This window comes from Podarcis raffonei, chromosome 9 (assembly GCF_027172205.1).
Source record: "Podarcis raffonei isolate rPodRaf1 chromosome 9, rPodRaf1.pri, whole genome shotgun sequence".
Classification (NCBI taxonomy): Eukaryota; Metazoa; Chordata; class Lepidosauria; order Squamata; family Lacertidae; genus Podarcis; species Podarcis raffonei.
In genome coordinates, this window is record NC_070610.1 from 27,378,029 (window position 1) to 27,403,134 (window position 25,106).

The 25,106-nt window shown below is 41.5% G+C and overlaps 1 protein-coding gene across 1 annotated transcript in view; it reads left to right on the forward strand.

Moving 5' to 3' along the window:
* Positions 1–25,106, forward strand: part of SCFD2 (sec1 family domain containing 2) — a 150,448-nt gene that overhangs the window by 35,847 nt on the left and 89,495 nt on the right. The window contains exon 5 of the mRNA XM_053404446.1: positions 13,056–13,305. Within this exon, the coding sequence (XP_053260421.1) occupies positions 13,056–13,305 (250 nt within the window). The remainder of the gene's footprint in view (positions 1–13,055; positions 13,306–25,106) is intronic.

Genomic DNA, 25,106 nt, shown 5'->3' on the forward strand with positions numbered 1-25,106 from the left:
ATAGCTGACTCCATGCTGGACTTTTTACGGTTGCAGTTTCAAAAGCAGTTTGTTATGCCATATGGAAAGCTGGAGCGGGTGCTCCTGTTTTGAAGAAAAACAGCCCTAATGCCCCCATTGAGTATACAGAACTATGCTCAAGAACTATACAATGATGATGATGATTCTGGCTATATTATGGGAGGGGATGTTTACCATAAAATCTAGATACTTGTTTTTTGCTTCTATAAACTCTAGATACAGATTATCTTCTTTTTGAGAAATGTTGACACTCTTGAAACTGATTGTACTATAGTTTTAAACAACTGCTTTTTCAACCCACGAACAAAGCCAACTACCCAGGCCGCAATCTTCATCTTATCTGCTCACCAAAAGAAAAATTGTTCCCTCCTGTATGTGTGCAGTCTATATGGAACAAAAAGAAGAAGCAAGAAGCAAAACTGCCCTTCAGGGCAGAATTTCATGTTTGTTCAACAGCTTTGAATGCAGGACTTGCAAGGCATTTGCAGGGTGGACTTGATCAGCAGTTGAAACACTTAACCACTCCCATAGATGCCTGCTCTCCTACTGATAGGACTGTTTCCCCTCCTTGCTTCCAGTTTCTGAGACCATGTAGCAATAAAATAATTTAATATGCCCACCGCAGGCAGGAATTGGCAGGGGAGGAATGGTAGGCTGGAAAATGTTTTAAGTACCTCCTCTGTCCTGATAATTTCCCCCCACGGTTGATCCTTCAAATGGGGAACCCTGGATTTCCAGTAAAGTTTACTTTTGCCCTTAGACTGTGTCCTTTCTATTTTCATTTAAAGTATGTAAGATATACAGTCTATCTTTGTTCATTTACCCTGGCACTTCAATAGATTTTACATATTTAACACTGTGAATTTCAGTCTGTTTAAAGTTATATATGTTTTCTTGTTCATTGTATTTGTTTTATGTTGCACAGAACTCTGAAGTCTGACATGAGGAAGGGCTGTATAAAAGTGTTTTAACATGTGTGATCTGTCTGCTTTGAAAAGGAGCTGAGCCCACAGTGTTGGGTCATTTCATGAGCATCTTTCTCAGCTTTGAAATGGGGCAGCTCCCCTATTGATTTTCAGCGATTATTACAAGGTAGCATCAAGAGTGTTTCAATATTAGAGAACGGAATGATTCCTGCTTGGCTAGAATTATCCCTGCAACCAGAATAAGAAATATCACCATTGCTCTGAATAGATTTCATTTTCTTTTAGGGATGTCAGAACATAAACAAATCAGATTAATTACATAGGATCATGATTTCATCACATCCAGTACCTGAACTCCGCTTGGCAGGGTTCACTTAAGAAGGAAAAAGAGGACTGAAACATTACCTGTAAATACCGGTAGTTTTGAGGAGCCATGTAAAAGGCAAAATTAATCACTTTTGAATAGGTTTCCCTGCTCTGGAAATAGTTACTTTTGAGGACATTGAGAGAGAACATTTGGCTCAACTCTAGTTTTGATTACTTGGTTTTGATTCCTAACTGTTTTCATGGAAGAATGGCAGCAAAATTTGAGAACAGTCTACTTTCCCCTCATTCTTCTTCCTATTATGTAGAGCAAAGTTAAAGTTTGCCCTGATATCTGTTTACACTTTATCCTCAGGTGCAAGTAACACAATCTTATTTGGGCACGCAGAATGCGAAGCCAAAACTTAAAGCACGTTTGGTTGGTGTAGACTGACAAAGTAAGGACAGACAGAAAAAAATATCGCTCCTGATTTAATAATAAACTTGAATTCCCTTTTGCAACATGACTTTTGACATAGCAAGAAGTCCAAAATGAAAACCAGAGTGGAGTGAACGTCTTGAAAGAAATGTGCCTTCAATTAGCCCTTGCAGAGGCGCTTTCTCTGGTAAAAAACTTCAGGTTGAAAAGTTCACACACACGACTTCAGCTTGGTTCTTGCAGCTTATTTGGAATCTTGGGCTATTCAAGCATATATCTCTGTACAGTTAATGTCAGGGGCTCCCAGTAACATAACTGCAGTCAAACCAAACCATATTTCACCTTTCATTATCTTACTGAATATTTCAGTTTTGAGTTGCAAGACATCTCAAGATGCTAACCTCTCTGTCTCTCCCTCTCTCCCCCTCCCTTTCACATTAATTATTTTTGTTGATCACATATAGACCTAACATATGTGCCAGACAGAAGAAATGTAGAATAATGTCCGTGTCCTAAAACTATTGTATTTTAAAATATTTTTAAGCTATCAAATCTGCAGCAAGAACTGCACATTTGCCAAGCAACCTTTTCCTTCTAATTTTGGTTTATGCATGTAGGAAAACAGGAGTACAGAATATTGTGTTCATACTTGTGAACCACCCCTCTAGAGCAAGGTATTCCTGATGCCCAGTGCTAAGAAGTCTGGCCACGTAGGTTCAAGTATTTTCACCAGGAACTTTAAACCCTACATGAAGGATAGGAAGAACTACACAACTGTGTATAAAAAATGGGATTCAGGTTGTGCTTCCCAAAATGCAACGTTATCTCCAGCAAGACAGTTTAGAAACTGTGTGGTGTTTCAAAGGTAGCTTCCAATATGGCCTGGAGATCTGCTGTTCAAAGGGGAACTGAGAAAGCTGATTTCAGGCCATTGGTCTACTTAAGTCTACACTTACTGACACTACCTCTCCAGGGTTTCAGACATGGATCTCTCCAAGATCTACCTGGAGATGCTGGGGATTAAACCTGGAACATTCTGGGGGTAAAACAGATGTTCTACTACCAAGCAACATCTGTTCCCCGACAAAAAAGTCAGTAAGCCCACTGGACAGGCATTTGGTTTATTAACAAAATGTAAATGGCACCCTTCATTACAAAGTAACCACATGACAGCTACAACATAATATCTGGAAACGTACGTACAAACAAATCAGACCAAACACTTCTAGCAAAACTAAAATCCCGTATAAAACATTTACATATAAACAGCACAGCAGAGCAAACAGACTAAGGCACTGGTTAAAATCAGAATGACTGAAGTACACTTTACCTTGGAAGTCAAATGGAATCCATTCCTTCCAAAACGTTTGAAAACCAAATCGTGGCTTCTGATTGGCTGCAGGAAGCCCCTGCAGCCAATCAGAAGCCGCTGAAACCTCATCGGATGTTTGGGTTCCAAAAGAGCGTTCGCAAACTGGAACAATCACTTCCAGGTTTGTGGCGTTTGGGAGGCAAAGCATCCGAGTTCCAGGGCATTTGGGATCCAGGGTACGACTTTATCTCCAAATACCTGAAGAAGCAGGTATTTTTAGCCAGGCATTGGAAACTTGGTAATGTAGCCATCTGTACCTCCAACCACATCTGTGCAGATGGAATGAAGAAGTAGAGCTTGCTGCCTGCATATTGAGGACACCAAGCCCTAAACCCCTGATAACCACGCCCAACGTCTTCATGTAGATGTTAAATAGCATTGGAGAATTAATGGAAGTGAGGGAAATCACAACACAACTTTTTAAGGGGGAAAAGGATTCTGCACTCTCTAGAAACAGCCCTGCAGGTAGCAACAGAACCCTTGTATCACAACATCTCCAACTCCCAGCCCCCAAATGGATGAGATGATCGAGGAAGATCACTAGGGTCACAGTTTCCCTTTTTCTCAATATAGATAATCCACCAGAGAAGACTAAAGCCATCCCAGCTCTTTGGAACTGGGTCTAGATGGGGGGGGGGGAATACTGAAGGAGTAATATTCCTGAAAAGCTTGTCAGTATAGATGTAGAAGAATGTTCCCTGCCCACAGTACGTTCCATCACTGTCACTTGCATTTCCTCTTCTGTTAATTGAGTTGGCCTCTGGGCATCCTCTCTGAAGGATTCATGCTCACTGATCAAGCTTGCATTTAAATTTCCAGGAAATGAAGCTAGTTGCAAATGAACGTAGCAAATTCCATAAATAAATAGAACAAATTGTGTGATTGCCAACCTTCTTGTTCTACATTTCCGATACAGATAAATGCCCCAAGGATGATTTAGCTTGTACCTTTACAAATGTAAGAACATCTCTTCCCTGCTGCCTGCCTCCTCATCTTCCCCATGTTTGCAAAACTAAGTAAGAATTTTCTGGTGGAGGGAGATGTTATTTTGCTCTGGATGGAACTTCTTATTAAGCCCTGACCTTGGTGCCCCCCAAAGCAGTAAGAAAGATCCTTGTATGTAATAGCACTGCTCTGAGTTTTCATGAGATCGAATTATTGCTACAAATAACGTATTGGAAGAAGGCACAAAAAAATATTTACCAAACCTTCCTGCCTTCCACTTCTTCATCTGTTGCCAGCTTGATTGCAGGTGCTTAGACATTTTTAACTTGGAATGGTATTTTCCATATATGATCTCAGCCAATGAGAAATCTTGTGTAGCCCAGGGATGGGAAGCTGTGGCCCTACAATTTTGTTGGACAGCAACTTATGTCCACCCTAATCAATGACCATGCTGGGTAGGAGAAACATGATTTGTCCCAGCAGGGGCAGATGAAGGTGTCCGATTGGAGGAAATGGATAAAAATGTAAAATAATAATAATCTAGAAGACTAGTGATGAGTTAGCATGTGATGAGGTGCCCACAGTTGTAGTTGGATCAGATCCTTGATACTTTAACCCTCCTGCACAGCTCTCAAATACTGTGATAACTGAATGTTGCTTAGATTAAATTTATAAATTCACACTGTAAAACAGGTTATTTTTTAAAACAACAACTCAACTTTTGTGTTTCCTTGATGGCCCGTTAGCCTATTTTTATACTCAATAAACATGAATGGGTGGGCTGGGGTTTGTGGTTTAATCATGTAATAGTTGTTCACTCTCCTTCCTCTGCAAGCTTCAGAGAATCAGGGACTTGGGAAGAGATCCCATCAGCCAATTAGTGCTGCAGAAATTACGAACACTAAGCATTCTTGTTTGTGCTAAAACATATGCCCTTTGTCCATTATAGAGATGCATCAGATGACTGATTCTAGCGTCAAGTCCTGGCAATGAGGGTGTTGTTGTTGTTGCTTCCCCAAAGGGGGTGAAAAGCATTTGAGATGGTGTTTTTCAGTGCACCAGTTGGTTTCCTTGCTGAACACTTCTGCCAAGGGTTATGAAGCATAAAACCACACCATTGTTTGGAAGAAAACTGCCGCAGTGTCTGTGCAGTATTTTTTGCTCCATTTCCTTAAAGACTGCTCCCACCCCACAAGGACGAAGTATATTGTACCCTTATGTTTTCTAACTTTCAAAGCTTGTATCCCAGGTTGATTCGCTTGTATCCCAGGTTGATTCACTGAATTGTGTTTCAGAGCGTAGTTGACTTATGCATGAGTGTATACATAGAATGACTATGCTCTGCCTTGCGCCTTAAGAATTAATAACCCTATTCCGTTTAAATGAAATGAGACTGAAGAGTGTTCTGCTGAAGTTCAGCATCAGTTTTGTTGTTTTCGTGAATTTTTTTTTGACAAGACTGAAACTCAGTACACAGGAATCTTGTCTCTTTCCTCCATCCAACATATTTGACAGTTTAGCAACTTAGTGCAATACTGCCATCTTATGGTTTGGAAAGTAGAATGGTCTCTTGGACAAATTGTGTCTGCATACTCACACTCGCATTCACACACACACACACACACACACACACACACTGAAAGAGGGAGATTTGAGGAGGTTAAAAATCACTAGCAGTTATTTCAGTTTCATGGTGCCACTCTTAACATAGCTTTCATTATGTTCCACATATTTGTGCAATGCACAAGAGTGTGCAACTAATTGCTTTGTGCTTGTCTTTTCCAATTAATCACTGCTGAAACAATAAGGAGAAGAATCTTAGGCAATACAAAGAATTGCAATTCAGTCTATCGTCTCCTGTGGTGGTTTTGTGTTTTGAACAGTAAGCACGAGTCTCTTAGTACAAAAATCCGCCGAACAGAATGTTTGTTGGCTTTCTTCCAAGTCAAATAAAGCCGCCTGCAAAATCTTCTCTCCGCTTTCTGTGCCGAGACAATAAAGCTCAGCCCTGTTTAAGGGTTTGAGAGTAATTCTGCATGTGCGAGTTGTTTCCTAGTGCTTTGTAAATTTCTGTATTTGGGATTGGGATTGTTTCATTTTTAACAGTAGTTGGTGACATTCTTGTTGGTAGGGCACCCTTTCTGCAATGGCATAACAAATCAAACTCCACTTATCACATGAATCATTGTTAAAGTCAGCAGTAATCCAGTGTGTAAAATCTACCCGTAAAAGCTGGGAGGAGGGAGTGAGGATCAAACCTGGAACACATTAAATTAGTTCCAGTATGTCCAGGGCAAGGCTCTGCATTGCTTGCTTAAGCAGGCAAAGCGGAAACAGGCAGTTTATAACAAGCAGTCTGGTTCAAGAACAGTGGGGTTCATTTGAAAAAGATTTATATCCCTCACTTACATAAACATTACAAATGCAGGCTGCAAGTAGGGAGGCAAATCTTTATCGAAATCTTTCTTAAGAACTTTTTCATTGTGAATAAAACGGACAGCATGTACTCTTGTTTGAAGATTCGCCAGTATTTGCACAATAATGTTTTTGGTGTTCTTGGCTAATTAAAACACTTTTCTTGTCTTCTTTATAGCAGACCACCTACCATTAATTTTCTTTTTTTGTTGAAAGCATTAGAATTTGACAGGAGCAGAGAAGCAGAGAACAGTCAGCAGATCTTCCTTGCTTTGATTGCTATACAGAAATTTCATTTTCACTTTTAAAGGGGAAATAATTGTGGGGTCTTTGTCTGTCTATCCATCTGTCTGTCTCTCTCACCCACTCATACACACACACCTACCTATTGAGCAAAATGTGGTAGATTTGTTTACTGTGGCGTGACATTTTTAAAAACCCTAATAACTTGGGCTGTAAAATGTTAGGAGCCCATGTGTCTTCGGTTTTTATGCCGCTCTCACTGTTATGGGCACAGCCAAGTCACTGTCCTGCAGCTTCCCATCTGTAATAAGGGGAAAACACTACCTACCACTTACCACATGTTTGTAAGAATTACTGGGAGAATTCTTGTGAACATTTTTCACGTACCACAATAGCAGAGATCCTGCTAGGAGGCTTCTCCTTAAGGGAACAAATCCATGCATCAGTTATGCACCCATTCTGTAACAATGCACAAACCATTGCAACAGAATGGTATACCAGAGAGATGTCCGGTTATTGCTTTGCCAGGATCTCTGAAGCAGCGACTTCTCCTTCATGCAAAGACAGGCTCTGGCAGATTGAGCAGATGAGACCAATCGTGGGGCCCTGCGGTCAAGAAGGTGGTTTCTGCATGTTCTGTAGGGGGGAGGGAGGGGTAGATGGGGTTTGTCAAGCTGGGAGGATAGCCCATCTAGGATAAGGAAAGCTCTGATCCTAAATCTCTGCTGCTTTGTGGGATGTCTTCAGGAGAAGAAAAGGCTAAGGAGTAAACTCTACACAAATCCAGAGTGGAGTCCCTAAGGCAGTTAGATGATACGTTGTGTGCCTCCTTCTAACAACTACTGCAGCCAAGCTGGTGCCAAATGTATTGCTCTGCTATTCTTTGCAACATACAGTGATCCCAAGAGAGAGGTCTTGTTGTCTGAGCAGCCTAGGACCTCCATACACACTGTCCAAGCTTGTGCCTTGGGGAAGTCGCTTTGGTGCCGCTAACATGTGGTTAGACTTCTCCCCCAGAGGCACACTCCATTGTTTCTCGAGACAGATGGGTGCCAACAACAGCAGCAGCAGCAGCAGCAACAACAGGGTACTTCAGGACACTTCTTCTAGATATAATAAGGAGAAGGGGCAGTATTTCCTACTATAGAAACCCATATTCATGATACCTATTTACTTTGTACCTCTACTGTGAACAGTATTTGAAAAAGTTGTTTACAGCAAGGTCAAACTACATATAACACGTACCCTTTCAACACAGTGAGGTTTTTATCTTTCAAAATATCATAAAACTTTAAAATCTAATAAAACTTACTAGCATTAACTGAAATTCCCCAACAGGATGGTTAGTCCTATTAAGGCCCAAGGCCATGGACCACTGTTTGGCTGAAGTACAGTTGGATCAGTTGAGGATGGTGCCGCTCTGATCTGCTATTTTGGGCCCTCTTACATCACAGCTGATCCTTCCAAGTGGTCTCTCTGAAGCACAGGTCATTTGCATGTCCTCAGTCTTTCTCATGGTTAGTTCATGGTTAGTTTATGGTCTGGTTCACAGGATCAGTTCCTGATTTAATAAACAAGGACATGCACAACCTGCCCATTGGTGGCTGGAGCTCTATTGAGAGTGCTTCATTCTTCCCTTTTCAGGAGCAGCTGAACAAGCCGGGATTCAGCTCTTAACCATCGTTTCCTGTTACCTGTGAACCCAGAAACTGTGGTTAGTGGCTTACAAGTCAGGATGTTAAGCCAACTTTAAATCGTGGAACTGGATCAGAAGAAGTGAAATATTTTACTGCTGTTATTATCATTCGTGTGTAGTTCTGATATTTAATGTGGCTTTAAACCTTTTTTCAGTGTTGTAAAGCACTGTGGGAAGATGGTATGTTTTGAACAGCAACATATATATTTATTAAATACACATTAAAAAGTCACTAACCATGATTTACAGGTTTGCACATTCTTAGGAAGTTAGGGTTAAAAGCTGAATCCTCACTTATTTGTGTGAAGAAAGCAGAAAAGAAGCTACATTTGAGTGCATACTACTCGTTCATACTGATCATCCATTGCTATTACTAAGGCTTTCATGGTGGCTGAGGTTTGCAGTTTGAACTTGGTCATCGTTAACAGCTTCTTGGTTGAGAGTGCAGATGAGTAGACTTAAAAGCTCCAACTTTTGCAGATATTCATGCTACAAAATCCAGGCTTCTTATAAACCTTCTTAGGAGTGCTTTAAAGAAAAACAATGGCCAGCTTCTATTCCTGCTGACCCTACACTAAGCCAATCAATTGCAACAAAATACAGTGGTACCTCGGGTTAAGTACTTAATTCGTTCCAGAGGTCCGTTCTTAACCTGAAGCTGTTCTTAACCTGAAGCACCACTTTAGCTAATGGGACCTCCTGCTGCCGCCACACCGCCGGAGCCCAATTTCTGTTCTCATCCCGAAGCAAAGTTCTTAACCCGAGGTACTATTTCTGGGTTAGCGGAGTCTGTAACCTGAAGCGTATGTAACCCAAGGTACCACTGTACCCATAACTTTATGTTTGGTTAATTTGCAAGTATGCTATAGTCACAAATATAACGACATGCTGCCCAGAAGAGCAACTTGGTGAATTCCACGTGTCCGTGAGAGTTTGGAAGATTTGGCATCTGGCAATTATAGGTATTTAATTTGTTATTAGGGGAGGGTCACTTGTTTTTAAGCCTTCCATTTATGGTGTAATAAAGTCAACAACAGAATCTTGACAGGTTCCACTGAGAAGAAACCAGAGCAATCAAGAAGCTTAAAGTTTAACGGAGGCAGGAAATTGCCACTCAGAAAGGGGAAGGAGGATGGGAAGGAGCATTGAGCAAAGAAAAGAAATGGGAAAGAGCTTTTGTTGCACTGATTCCTACAAAGTAGCTGGACAGTACTGGATAGTGCGGTCTAATCTGATGGAGGTCTTCTTGTCTCTACTTAACTGGTGGTTATTTGGATACCTGTTTTAAGAGGAAGAAAATACATATATGTATAAGTGTCATAAATCAAGCTTAGTTTAGAAGTAACGGGTTAATGTTGTTCACTAAAACCTGTTTTCAAAACAGGGATTAGAAAATGAAACCAACTTCACGTTTTAACTTTTCCCGATTGTTTCCCCCTGTTGCCTATTGAATACATGAAAAACCTGCCCTGTAAAGGACTGGGGGGGATCATCTGATTCTGCCTAGCTTGTGTCTTCCTTTTCTGCCAACATATATGCTAACTAGCATGATACTGCATTAGAATTTTCGGTTTCAGGGACATGTGGGTTGACTTTTACGGGTACTACCATTAGTGTCTTCCATCCTCAACTTTCTCAGAGATTGCTTGATTCATTTTCCAACCCCAATTATGTTCAATGTGTCATTTGGTCATAAGGAAAATTCCAGTAACAAAGCATGTTTGGTCATCTTCAACAGGTGGACAAGACCCATCCTCGAATTTCTAGTCCTGAAACATCTCCTAAATCTTGGCATAATACTAACAGTTACCGTAGATACCTCAGTGATTTGCCGGTAGATTATACAAATAATTTGTCTTCACGAAAATTAGCAGAAAAGGGGGAGAATTCTGAAATAAAGAGTTAGGCAAGGAGGATGTTCTTATTTGTTCCAGATATGGGCTGGACAACTTATTGAGAGCAAATTTATTTGTCATACAACTGTCCAGGGACTGGAATGTTTGTTACGGCACAATCCAACTGCTTCATAGGTAAAGGTAAAGGGACCCCTGATCATTAGGTCCATTCGTGACCGACTCTGGGGTTGCGGCGCTCATCTCGCTTTATTGGCCGAGGGAGCCGGCGTACAGGTTCCGGGTCATGTGGCCAGCATGACTAAGCCGCTTCTGGCGAACCAGAGCAGCACACGGAAACGCCGTTTACCTTCCCGCCGGAGCGGTACCTATTTATCTACTTGCACTTTTGAAGTGCTTTTGAACTGCTAGGTTGGCAGGAGCAGGGACCGAGCAAGGGGAGCTCACCCCATTGCGGAGATTCGAACTGCCGACCTTCTGATCGGCAAGTCCTAGGCTCTGTGGTTTAACCCACAACTGCTTCATACTCTATAATAATGTTGGTGTCAGAGTTATAAAACATGTGTGTTCAGGTACTGGTAGGCATTACAAACAAACCCTCCAGATACATGCAAAGTTAAAGTGTGAATACTTTCTGTCTGGCATTTCAAAATTGTTCACCCCACCCCCAATAAAAGTCAGAATGGTGACACAGTTTTTACCACAGTTTTGAAAACTAGTAGGCCCAATGAGAGCCAGAAATTTATTGTGCATGTGCAAGTTCATAGCAGATTTGATCAAGGGAAGGATACCTTCTGTATGAACTCTGTGTTTGATAATATAAGTATAAAGGTTTGGGCTTTTAAAAAATGATTATGGCATTGATTTTCCCTCAGTTCTTTAATACATGACATTAGATTTATGTGTAACATCTTGCAAAATAAAACTGTTTTCTTACTTTGGGAAATACATATTTTTTTTCTTATTCCCTCCAACCTGCCAAAACCCAAACTGGAGCAGTCAGCAAACTGACGTCACCGCTTTTTCTTCAGGGATAGTAGATTATTTCTTAGTTCCAGTTTAATACAAAACAGACTAGCGAGAAGAGAGAAGAAGAGGAACCCCTCTCCTTTCATTCTTGCCTTTGTATCGTGCTAAAATAACCAAGTGACAATAAGTAAAGAAAGGTGGTAGAGAGTCATCTTGGCTGGACCCACCTGGACTAGTGTGGCTGTTTTTATGGGGGTTTTCAGAAGCACAGAATTGACCCTCGTTTTATTATTTTTACTAGACCCCTTGATGATAGACAAACAAGGCTAACCTGAGGCCAACATAACCAGCAGGAAATTTGGGTCACGGGTAGTTACATTTTTAAAACTTGTTGGTTTTTTCAGGGCTGTTCAATCAGTGTAATTGATTGATTTGTAACATCAGAGAGCGCTCCTAAATCATTTAGAGGTGCTGGTTAATGACAAGCTGCTATAGGATTTTGTTTGAGGCAAATTTCCAAGCTCTGTGGTGTTCGGATGAAGTCTGAAGGACCTGGCTTGTTGCCTGTTTTCATATGTATCGCTGTCCAGTTGGAATATGAAACACCATCTTTAGACATGTCAGGTATATAATTACATAATTCTTATATCAGTAGGAACAACAATGCAAAACAAGAGAGAGTCAGGCGGCAGACTGGTGCTGGGAAGTAGTAATTTGTTTTATGCAGAGTTCCCCACTGCTTTTGAACATTGTCTTTCCTCAGGGTCTTCATGTGTTTATTCTCATGCATAAAAAGTCAACTCTGCCAAAGAAAAAATTCTGGCGGTTTTTGACCTATGAGATTAATACCGCAATCCTGTACACCCTTACCTCTTGTTGAACTCAGGGAGACTAACTTTTGAGTAGACGTGCAAAGGATTGTGCTGTAAGGCACATGAAAACTCTGATCTATGGTTAAAATGTTTTTTACACTCTTCATCAAATTATTTTCCACTGCCAGCCTGACGCCTGCTTCTTCCAGTTATTTTTCTAAACGTAACAGAAATTGTATGCCGATATTTATTATCATTATTTAATTTGTAACCTGTTCTACCTTTTATGCTTATGGCAGTTTGCACACTAGTTTTTAAAAGGCTCAAGTATTCAATAAAATAATTTTTTTTTTAGAATGTGTGGCTTATCTATTTTTTTAAAAAAAAACTTTGGGTCCAGAATCAGTAACCACTATGTACTGAAGCAATTTCCTGCAGACCCACCAAGTGTCCCTATTTTCCAAGGACAGTCCCGGATTTACATAAACTGCCCTGGTTTCTTATTTTATCCCAGAATGTCCCGCTTTTCCTTAGGACACCCCTATTTTCATCAGAGAACTGTTGGAGGGTATGGCGTTATACAACCCCCCAAGCCAAGGAGATGAGTAACTATACAACCTTTAGAAGACATCTGAAGGCAGCCCTGTAAAGGGAAGTTTTTTTTAATGTTTAATGTTTTATTATGAACCTAGAGTGGCTGGGACCACCCAATCAGATGGGCGGAATAATAATAATAATAATAATAATAATAATAATAATAATAATAATAATAGGGTGTCCCTATTTTCATGAAAGAAACTTTGGAGGGTATGTTCCTGTGCCCCAAGAAAGTCTGTCACTTTCATAAAATCCCACACTGAAACAGATCCAGGCAACTATCAAGTCACTTTGAGGGAAGGGCAATAACTCATTGTAAATATCAGGGAGAAATTTGATTCACTTCTCATTTAAAGACGAACCTACCTAAGCTGTACTCTGTGAAACAATATGTGAACCACAATGCAGCCTTCCTTCAAATTCTTATAATGTGGTTGTTCCCCCAACCCCCTTTCTATTTGCAGAATATTGGGGAGTCAACATTACCTACTGTACTGAACCAATTGTTGCCTATCATCAAGTCTCATAAGAACAGGACAGATGGTGATTATACCCCTGAAGACTTCCTTGTATTGCTGGTGTATATTTACTCCATAGTTGGGGAACTCAAAACTGGAAAAGAGTTGGATGAAGCTGAAAGAGAAGTGAAAGAGGCTCTTGTCCAGTCTATCTGTGACGAGCCTGAACTGCCTTTCCTATTGCAGAAAATAACAGGTAAGTGTAGATTCCCTTCCTCGTTCAAGGAGCAGGCCTGTTCGGACACTGTTTAAGCTATAGACTTCCATCAATTAAAAATAGATTAATTATTCCGAGGCTTTCAGGGTGCTGCTAATACCTGCTGCTTGCTTTAACTATTTATTTATAAAAATTGCACACACATTTATTGAAGAGAATGAAATCCTAATTAAGGGTTAATTAATTAATGAAATTAAGCGCAATTCTATATGCATCTGTTGAGAAGTAAGCCTCATTGAGTTCCATGGGACTTACTGCTAGGTAATTGCATGTAGAATTTCAGCCTAAACAATGTTGTATGTCCAGGGTTTTAGAGATGTATGGCATAGTAAATGATTTTCTGTGCTGGGCTAAAGTAGTGAGGAGTGTAGAGTTGAGATTGCCTAGCTGTAATTCATGCAAAGCTTGAGGGAGGGGGTGTTGCTTTGTAGTTAAATGTTTCTGGGCTGGGGAAAGTGTTCTCTGCTTTCTGTCAACTTTTCAGAAGTTCTGCAAAAAAGCCAGTGCACCAGTTTAGAAGGTATTGCCAGAACTCCTGAATTGGCTCCATGATGTTGCCTACTGACCAAATCTAGTTGGCTACACAGCCTTGTGGTATCTTTAACATTTGCCAGGTGATCCCCAATTAGTTGGGATAATTCTTTTTAGGAGAAAATGGTTTTAAAAGTAATGGCACTAAAGCAACTGTCACCCTATCAGTGTCCAAAATCTGAACAGGCATGAAAAGAGAATTGGGAGAGAAGTTTAGTGCACTAAGTAAACTACTTTGTTCATAAAGCGTTCATGTGTTTACATGTTGTGAAGCAGTAGAGATCACTAGGTTTTTTAAAAAAACACAGAAAAATTATGTTTTTAATCACTCCCAATGATGTTGCTCACAATGATGTGACTACCCTTATCTCCTTAAACAAGGTTGCACAGTCAGGTAGGTAATAAACTACAAAAGTGTATCAGAGGGTCTTCCTTCTCTGCTGCAATGCGTGGACCTCTGTGCTGGATAAAAGATTTTAATTCCACGTTACCAAGGCCTCCACGTCTATCCACTTAGGTCAACATCTGTGATTCAGTTTCATTCAATGGGGGGTTAATATAGTCGTTTGGGATACATCCTGTCACTTCCTGCTTTTTTCCTATTAGTGTAGATTCTGTGGTTTAAAGGAAGCATTTGTAATTTGGTGTATGTGGATGAACTCAGTGATTTGCATCCAGCTGTTCTTGTGTAAGCAGAGGACATTTTGTAGTCATGTTCTCCATACCCCCACTCCTGATCAACCCCACATTCTCCGCTGTCTCTCCCCCCCCCCCCATGCCATGTCCCACACTGTTCTGGAGGGTCATCTATCCACAACTTCTCAAAATGTCCACCAGCTTCCCATGGCTCTCTTGTGGAGGGGCATCCTTGGATAACAGATAAGAGGAGTGGCTATTTTGGAGGTCACAGAGCTGCAACAGGAAGGTGGAGGTAAAAGAAGCAGCAGCTCATTTTCAACCAGAAGTCCGCTCACAGCCGTTAAGTTCAACCCCAAGGATTTTGTGTGGGTTAAGCCATATTGGAGATGCACCCAAGCAAATGCTGAAAGTTACTACTGAATTTTAGAAATCATTGCAACTGTTTTATGTTCTTAAATTTGGCTGCATTTCTCTCTATTAAAGCAGCTCCCCTCCCTTTTGAGCTATGTACTTAATGCCGGCTTTGGAAATTCAAAAGGCATCTTCAGTAAACCACTGCTTTGTGCACTTGATCTATCTTCTCTGGCACTGCAAGTAGTAACATTTCTAAAATGGACATTGAATGTTTTATTGAATGTGAATATTGGCTAACCAAAAGGAAAACACCCATTATGCTCTTGTCCATGGGTTTTGCTGTTCTTGGGAGGACTTGTGTGAGGCCTATAGATGCCATTAGCACACACTTGGTTTAATTACTAACAGAGTAATGGTTGGTGTGTGTTTTAATCTATTAAACTCTACAGAGATCATGCTTGATGTGGCTCCTGTGATCAGCTGGGGTTGGTAGGAATTATAAGGGTGCCAGAGCAGGTTGGGCCCTGGAGCAAACTTCTCTGCAACTGTTTCAAGTGTTGTGATAGTTACTGCAGAAACTGGCCTACAGTCTGAATCACATGAACATGCATAGAGTGCTTTTGAAGGTGCGCTGACTTTGAACAGATCTACACCTATTAGAAGCTATCCAAAGGTTCATGTGGGAATTCCTTGCAGACGACCACAGTGCCTGCAGGCAGGCAGTCAAGTTGTGTATCCATAGCAGTGACCAGAGGAGGAATTGACCCCTGGGGGGAGTGCAGAGAGAGGAAACGCCATGGTGAATCTGCAGCAGCACAACTGAATACCTTCATCTGCCCCAGCTGCAACAAAACATGTCTCTCCCACATTGGTCACTTCTCCATTGTCTTCCAAGACAGACGAATGCCAACCAACCTAACTAACATAGACAGTAGGGTTCAGGTTATTTTTGTTGATTGCTTTCAGACCTTGAAATTCCGATTCTGAGGTCTCAGAAGAGCCAGCGTGGTGTAGTGGTTAAGAGCGGTGGACTCGTAATCTGGTGAACCGGGTTCGCGTCTCCGCTCCTCCACTTGGGCTAGTCACACTTCTCTGAAGTCTCTCAGCCCCACTCACCTCACAGAGTATTTGTTGTGGGGGAGGAAGGGAAAGGAGATTGTTAGCCGCTTTGAGACTCCGTAAGGGGAGTGAAAGGCAGGATATCAAGTCCAAATTCTTCTTCTTCTAGAAAGTAAGCTTATGACTGCTAGAGTGGCCATAGCAAACTTGCATAGTCAAGTCCCCTGTGGCGACCATCAAGAGAGAAGCACAATGCTAATAATGCAAGACCTTTGAGGAAATTCAGAGCCCATTGTACTTATGGGTCCTTAGCAATGCTAGCGCATTCTTCCTCTAGACCTTTTGTAGCTAAAGTCAGATATGTTCAGCATGTTATTTTTTAAAAAAACAACAACCAAAAACTAACTTTTGTCTGTGTACTGAAAATATTTTCTTTAACTCTTATTGTATAATGTCATTACAAGAAAGCTTTGAGAGATTTTTTTACACCACCCAAGAAAAAAATTAGGAAAGACCCAAATTAACATTTTTGCATCCAAACATGATTTGTGTGTGTATTTGTATTAGGACTGGAGATTTTAACTGAGATGATTAAAGAACATGTGGCAAATAGCACAAATAGGTTACTGTTCAGTTTTTCCATCGTGTGGATAACTCATTTGTAACAATTTGCAAATCCTGCCAGGCATAGTACATAGTACAGCATCCAATACAGCTGTTTATGTGGAAGTACAAAATAAACAACTGTTGCAGAACATAATGCAGATGGAAAAAAATATGGTGTGCGTGCAAACAAAAGCACAGCCACGCTGCATAAGATTTCTGGCACATTCAACAAAATATTGTTTCTTCTATTGTGGCTGCATTGGAGACTCCAGAGAAAATGTGAGCCATCACTTTCCCCCTTGCCATTCATTTCTACACAACAGATGTACATAGATAGCCAACCGCATTGGCTAACGTTAATAAATACCGTATTTTTCGCACCATAGGACGCACTTTTTCCCCTCCAAAAATGAAGGGGAAATGTGTGTGCATCCTATGGTGCGAATGCAGGCTTTCGCTGAAGCCTGGAGAGTGAGAGGGGTCGGTGCGCACCGACCCCTCACGCTCTCCAGGCTTCGCACACCTCTCCGCAAGCAGCGGGAGCCCAGCGCTGGGCTCCCGCTGCTTGCGGAGAGTTGCCTGCATGCTGAAGCCTGCGCGCGCTGACTTGCCTGCATGCTGAGGCCTGCGCGCTCTGAGCTCAGCACGTCCAGGCTTCGCGGACTCTCCGCAAGCAGCGGGAGTGCTCCCGCTGCTTGCGGAGAGTTGCCTGCATGCTGAAGCCTGCGCGCTCTGAGCTCAGCACGTCCAGGCTTCGCGGACCTCTCCGCAAGCAGCGGGAGTGCTCCCACGGCTTGCAGAGAGCTGCCTGTTTGGGGGCTGGGGTCGGGGGAAGCTCGAGCTTCCCCCGCCCCAGCCCCGCGCCTGGGGGGGAAATAATTTCCCCCCCTTTATTTCCCCCCCAAAAAACTGGGTGCGCCCTATGGTCCGGTGCGCCCTATGGTGCGAAAAATACGGTAGCTGTATCAGTCTCAAACATCCATGACAATTGCTAGAACGTGAGTGAGAGTGAGGGGGAGGGAGGAGAAAAGGACAATTCCGTAGAGTTTTCTTGCAAATGAACCAGATGTGCTCTCAATAAATACTTGGTTCTTCCTTTACATCTGTATAGGATAAAGGAAAATCTATATTTTGTGCGTACTATCGCATATGACAAATGTGTGTTTACATAGAACTAGAAGTCTCTACCAGTAGCAGTGAAAGAGACAGTAGAGTTGGACATTGCTTCACGTATTTATTAACACTGTACAAACACATTAGAAGTAATAATATATCTGCATTTTTTGTTGTGAGAAAGATTGAATATCTGGAAACAGATGGCGTTTGAAGAATCTTTAAAAAATAATAATCCTAGAAAGGCACTTAGGGATATAGCTATTAATGATAAATTAACATGTGCCATTAAGGTAAGACAGGGAATATGCAGGAGAAATGATTTTGAAGAGATATGGAGGGTGTTTGTAGAATTTGTATTGTTAAAACAGAAAGGGCTCAAACCATCACAAGAGGTGTTGAAATTTTGGGAGGTTGGATGGTTACAACGAAATGGTCTCAGTGGTGGGGTGCACATTTTTATTCTTATTTATTTATGAGTACTACTTTGTCAAAATAAAATTTAAAAAGGGGGGGGGGAAGCTGCTTACATTTTCACCCTAATCCACCCAGAGGCATTTATGTCTTTGGAAGCAGGCTTCCTCACACATATTTCCAACCAGTGGAGGAATTGTGCATGCAGTTTCTGATATTGCAAAGGCCCGTGTAGCAGCTGAGGCTGTGCTCATGTAGTTCTCGTCACAAAATTAGCCAAAGTTATGGTTATCCAGATTTCAATCCCTCTCTGCTCTCTCCAAGCAGATGATTGGCATTTTTGGGAATGATCTGCCAGGGACTCCTTGCATGCAGCTGCAGTTGTAATGTCAAATAAAAGATATGACTATCATAGTAAGTTGCCTTTAATCTGAATTTCTCAGTATGTTCTAAAATAATAAAAGTGACAGGATGATAAATACCTCTTCTCATTGGCATCACTCTAAAATATTACATACTACATAGTTTCATTTGCTCATAGTTGTTTGTTTATAGCTATTCAAATGCAATGGATACTTGAATGTAACCGTTCAGGGCTTTCTAGTGACTAATTCGTAACAGCTTTATATTCTTCATCACTGTTTCCAGCAGAAATCAAGAGCAAAGGTTTAGGCCAAGCACTGTAGTAAACTGTAATGGCAAACAGTCTTCTTCGGTTAAAAGATTTCTTTTGGCAGCTATAAAAGAAAATAGGATCTTAAAAGTAGAGCTTGAAATGTGTAATTTACATTTATTTTGAAACACCTGTCCACAGCTGAACACAATTTTAAAACAATGCCAAAATGCGAATTTGAGCTCACTTTATCCCCATCAGCTATGACTCTGGAGTAACTCTAGAACCTAGGCCCATAGCTGAGGTGAGACAATGCCACAGGTCCTAGACTTAGTGGATTCCAGCTGGCTACTGTCTCCTGACAAGAGGGTGAAAAGCACAAGTGAAAGATGAAATCCCAGACTAGCTGAACCAGTCTAGAACCAAATGGCTCCCCTTTCCAATATGATACCATACAAAAATAACAGCGCTAAAGGGTTGGGATTCATTTCAACTCTATTAAAAAGGGGGTGGACAAAAATCTTGAGTACTAAGAACAATGGGGCGTAGACAAACTCCACTGATAAGGCAGCCTATTTGACCTATTTAAAAGTCCTGTTTTCCTCCTCCAATTCTCTATCACTTCCTATGGCTGCTATCTTGGAACAAAAATTATGCCTCTAGTTCTCTTTTGAGGACAACCTGCACCCATGAGGAGATTGCGTTAAATCGGCTACACTGGCATGCCCCAAAGGTATTCTCTCTCATTCATTCATATATATATGCACAGTTTTTTCAACTTTTCAACCATAATGTACTCATTACAAAGCCTTCAAGAAAACCCTTAAATCAGAGATCCTTTATAATGTGCTATGAAGGTCAATACACGTTGAATTAAAAGCTAAACCATCCGTACAAAAGATGTGGATCTGATACGTCTAGATCGTATTTTAATGTTAAGGAAAACATTGTGCTCAAAACTAATTTGGGTCACATTATGGTGAGCGGAGGGTTGACATATGCAGTTTCTTTTTCCTATTGGAAAAGCGATTCTACTTCTAAAATCTAAATAAAAGAGGTGAAATCTGGTAGGGGAAACGACATGTTGCTGGGGGGCATCAAGACTTTGAAATATTAGTACAGCTAATAGAAGTAAATACAAGTAAATCAGAACAGAACTGGGTTTCTTTTAGTGCAAGCCTAGGCATACTTATCTAGAAGTAAAAAACAGCAAGCAATCGTATTGAACTCAGTGGAGCTTAATTTTGAGCTAACTATGTGCATGACATCCTATTTGCATAGGATTAACTGGCATATCTCTTTTTAAAATTTTATTTCTAAGAAATATAATTTTTCAGCAAAATCCTATGCATGTTTACACAGAGGTAAGTTCAAAAGGGCTTACACTCACAACTATGTTTAGGATTGTAACCTTGGATCCCGATCGTATGCCCACTTGCCTAACAGTAAGCTGCACTGATCACAGTAGGGCTTACTTCTGAGTAAACATGGATAGGTTTAAGCTGATAAATTTCTTTGGCCTCTGTTACACTCTAAGCTGGGACGCGGGTGGCGCTGTGGGTTAAACCACAGAGCCTAGGACTTGCTGATCAGAAGATTGGTGGTTCGAATCCCCGCAACGGGGTGAGCTCCCGTTGCTCGGTCCCTGCTCCTGCCAACCTAGCTGTTCGAAAGTACAAGTAGATAAATAGGTACTGCTCCGGCGGGAAGGTAAACGGCGTTTCCGTGCGCTGCTCTGGTTCGCCAGAAGTGGCTTAGTCATGCTGGCCACATGACCCGGAAGCTGTACGCCAGCTCCCTTGGCCAATAAAGCGAGATGAGCGCCGCAACCCCAGAGTCGGCCACGACTGAACCTAATGGTCAGGGGTCCCTTTACCTTTACCTTTACACCCTAAGCTAGCACACAAAAAGAAACTGTGTGTGATTAGAAAACTTGCCATAATGCACCCTGAGCCCTCAGGATAAAGCGGAGAATATTATACATTATAAAGATTATACATGCAAGTGCTGTGTTTTAGGAAATAGTTAAAATGCTAAAATTGGGAATTGACATCTGATTCTTTAGCTGTGTACTAAGACTTGGTTTTTCTTGATACAGATTTGGTCTGTATTTAATGGCAAGAATGCCTACAGACTGTAGGCTATTTCATAGATAGCAAATATTATTTGGGTCTCATAGGCTCAATATAAATCCTAGTAAGTACAGTTGGCATCCACCTGTCTCAAGAGACAATGGAGTGTGCCTCCAGGGGTGAAGTCAAACTGCTGCATTAGCAGCACGGAAGTGACTTCCCTGTGGTGCAGGCCCTGGCAGCGTGCATGGAGGTGCTGGGCTGCCCAGACGACACGCCTTGCTGATCTGGTCCAAAGGGAAGTAGAGCAATACATATTGCATTATAACAAAATGTACACTGTCCAATTTTAAGATCAAGTCAGTATAATACATAGGGCCGTTAATTTTTTTTAAAAAATGTGTAATCTTAAATCATGGCTTTTAAACTAGATAAATATACATCAGCTCCTATTTTAGTATGGTATTCAAAATGGAATTTAGATCATAATTCCTATAGAAGCTCAACTTTTTATTATGCTTTCAGGTGTCACTGTTTACTCCTCTCTTCAGCACCTGGTCTGAGCAGACCCTAAACTGGATGGCAGTTTTCACAGAGGTGTCCGTAACATGTCTGTCTGCCCCCCTTATTTAAAACACAATATATATGCTTTTAGCTTTGCTGGCCCCTCAACTCCTGCCAATTTAACAAGTCAGCCAACTGGAGCAGGAAACTGATATGTCGAAATATCCATTAGCTATTTACATTTCTCAAAATACATAAGCAGACAGTAAACTTTTTAATTAGTCAATAAGCTGTGTTTAAAATTAATCTGCATGCTTTTTAGGAGGAACTCCACTTTTCCCTCCCCTGCCTCACCTTTTCTTTTACATACATGTGGCTTCTTTGGAAAGATCCCAGAGAATGCTGTTCACACATATTTAAAACAGGAGCATTCTTTTCTGCCTACTTACTTTGTGAAACTGTGTGTGTGTGTGTCCTTCAGAAAAATGAGATGCTACTACTACAATGGGACGCAGGTGGCGTTGTGGGTTAAACCACAGAGCCTAGGACTTGCTGATAAGAAGGTCAGCGGTTCAAATCCCTGCGACGGGGTGAGCTCCCGTTGCCCGGTCCCTGCTCCTGCCAACCTAGCAGTTCGAAAGCACAACAAAGTGCAAGTAGATAAATAGGTACCACTCTGGTGGGAAGGTAAACGGCGTTTCCGTGTGCTGCTCTGGTTCGCCAGAAGCAGCTTAGTCATGCTGGCCACATGACCCGGAAGCTGTATGCCGGCTCCCTTGGCCAATAAAGAAGGATGAGCGCCGCAATCCCAGAGTCAGCCACGACTGGACCTGATAGTCAGGGGTCCCTTTACCTTTACTACAACAACAACAACAACAACACCCTTTTTTTGGGTCTTGCCTAGCATGCAGTTTCACATTTTGTAGCATTTGTAAATGTGCTTATAGAAGGTATTACTTTCAGTATTTTCTGCTAAGAATGCCAATATGGTATGCTGTTCAGTAAGCTGCTTGAACTGTTGGTTTTCTTCTTGTTAATAACAATAGGTTTGAAGAGCTGGAAAATTTAAATATCCACATTGAGTGCCTAAATAATCATCTCCTGGAACAATTCCATTCCTGATTTTTCCAAGTTTTTTTTCTGGCTAGGAATCCACAACTCCTAGACACCATGACATCATACTAATAACGGCAAAACCACCACCCCCCCTTCCAATTGTAACTGGACAACTATGGTTCTGTTTTTTCCTGGAAGTAGTATGATGCCTTCAGTAGTTGTCCTGGGTATAATTTAGATCCTTTCAGGTTTTATGGAATCCAGATTCCAGCACCCACTCCCGGCTCCCAGCTTGCATATCATGCAGGTTTTTAGAAATTAGGGGCTGAAATGTAGGTTTTCTGTTGAAAGCAGATGTGCAGGGACTTAAAACATAAGAAACCACAAGTGTTCCATTGTTGCTATGGAATATGTGGAGCCAAACTGTCTTATGATTTAGCAACACTTTTTATTGCTGAAGCTCGTTGGGACTTGGTTTTTCAACAGAGAAATCGCATGTATGAAATTAATGGTTCATAAACCATAAACCATTCACAATCCATGATTGTGGAATTTGGGAACAAGTATCATGGCAGAATGCTTCCCCCTCCCTTTGCATGCTGGATTTGATGCAAACATCATGACTTGAATTAAAGCAGAGTTCCCCATTAACATCTGAACTGGGGAACTCCGGTTTAACGTTGGTTAACAAACCAAGGAAATAAGTCAGAATATGATCCCCTGTTATTCACATGAATAGGGATTTATTAAATAGGACGCTTGTGACCCTGATCTGATTAGGTAAAGGATTAAAGTCCTATCCTTCCATTATTAATGTTCATCTACTTGCTTTAGGGTACTTCTAGAACATGGGTAGGCAAACTAAGGCCCAGGGGCCGGATCTGCCCCAATTACCTTCTAAATCTGGCCCGCGGATGGTCCAGGAACCAGCGTGTTTTTACATGAGTAGAATGTGTTCTTTTATTTAAAATGCATCTCTTGATTATTTGTAGGGCATAGGAATTGATTTTTTTTCAAAATATAGTCCAGCCCCCCACAAGGTCTGAGGGACAGTGGACCAGCCTCCTGCTGAAAAGGTTTTCTGACCCCTGTTTTAGAAGAATTAATGACCAGTCATATCAGAGGATCATTTGTTATGGTTTCAGGAAACTATTTGAGTTACTTTGCCACCAACCTTCATATTGTCCCTTCAGTTACATAGAAAGGGGGTGCCTGCCCTAGTTTGACCTAATTGAGTCAATTGCATTCTACCATTATAAAACCTGGACATTCTAAATCCAGAAGGATTGTTCCAGTTTGTGAAACTTTGCCCTCAAGATTTATAGAGTGTGTGTGTGTGTGTGTGTGTGTGTGTGTGTGTGTGAATGAGAGGTCAGAGCAAGAAAGATACAGAGGGAGTGAGGAGAGGGGGAGAGGCTCAGAGAGGTGGCCTATACAGCAACAGTGCCCCCTCATTTGGTTAGGCTAGACACCAACCATGACTAGATAAATTTCAGAAACATCTGGAAATATCTGGGTGATTTCTCTCCTTTGGCCAGAGGTGAGTAGCGGTGCTTAACCTAAAACTCTACCTATATGTCTCTCAGGTCACAAGTTGAGGATCTGCTGCAAGTTTAACAAGCAGCATAGGATAGTCACAATACTTTAGTTCCCTTTTTATATTTTAGCTTTGTGACTCGAGAGTTTGTAGGGCTTTTCCTCCCAATGAGTATTTTTTTGCTCTTTTATACTCTTATAAATGTTATCCCAGAATAAATGCCCTTCATTCTGAAGAGTAACCAGATTTTGATTTGTAAGTAAGACAATTCTTAATTCTCTAAGGCAATGACCATGGCAGCTAAGTAAATATAAAAGCTGAGTTTCTCTCTGTCCTGCCTTGGTCTGGTAGCAGTCAGATCTTAAGGAGAAGCTGAGGTCAAGAACAATGACTAAGTCCATTAATGGGTATAGTCCAATAGCAGCTTTGTGAGTCAAAGCTGAAGTCAACACAGCAGAGCAATTCAAAGGTTGGCAGAATGCAATAGTAAGTATTAGCAGGACTCTAGAGGTCAGTCAGGGTGGAAATGTGTTGATGCAGCTACTAACATTCTACAATGGAGGAATTATGTAGCCTGGTCACAGAAGCTGGATATAGACACATCAAAGAAGTGTTTCAGCTTAAAGTGTTGTAAATTTAAACAGGGAAAATGGGAAGAGAAAAATAGCACTCCACATCGCCATCCGGTGGCACAATGTTATATGCAACACATATAAATCTCTTTTTCTTTACCAGTCTAGCTGAGTCCCCAGACCCTGCTACAACTGGTTAACTCAGCCTGCAAGGTTCCCTGGTCTCAAGGAGTCCCCTTACTCACAAGGAGCCTGGTTCTTGCAGCCCTTCAAGTGTGCACTCCACTGATGGGTAGCTGTCATTGCCTATACCTTCTGACACCAGTGTTTCCTGGCGCTAGGCAATAGTTCAACAACCCCCTCCGATGCCTCAGTCAAAAGAGCTGGCCCAATTAGGAACTCTGTCCACTCTGAATCCTCTGCTGCAGATGGGCCTGCCAGTGCTTATCTGGAAATGCTGGAAGTGTGGGGGGCAGCACTAGAGTCAGGAGGCCCCATAAGACCTTTGGACTTTCTATCATTGGGGTCCTCATTGGAGGAGGAGGAGGTTAGGCTTGGGTCAGGCCTACTCTCATTAAAAATGACAATAACACATTCTTGCCCAGTATTGAATTTACTCATGTGCCAATGTCCCAGTCATCCAATGAATTAAGCTACAGATTTTCCCGAAGCGGGAAAAATCTCGAGAATATATGGGCCTTTTCAGTCTG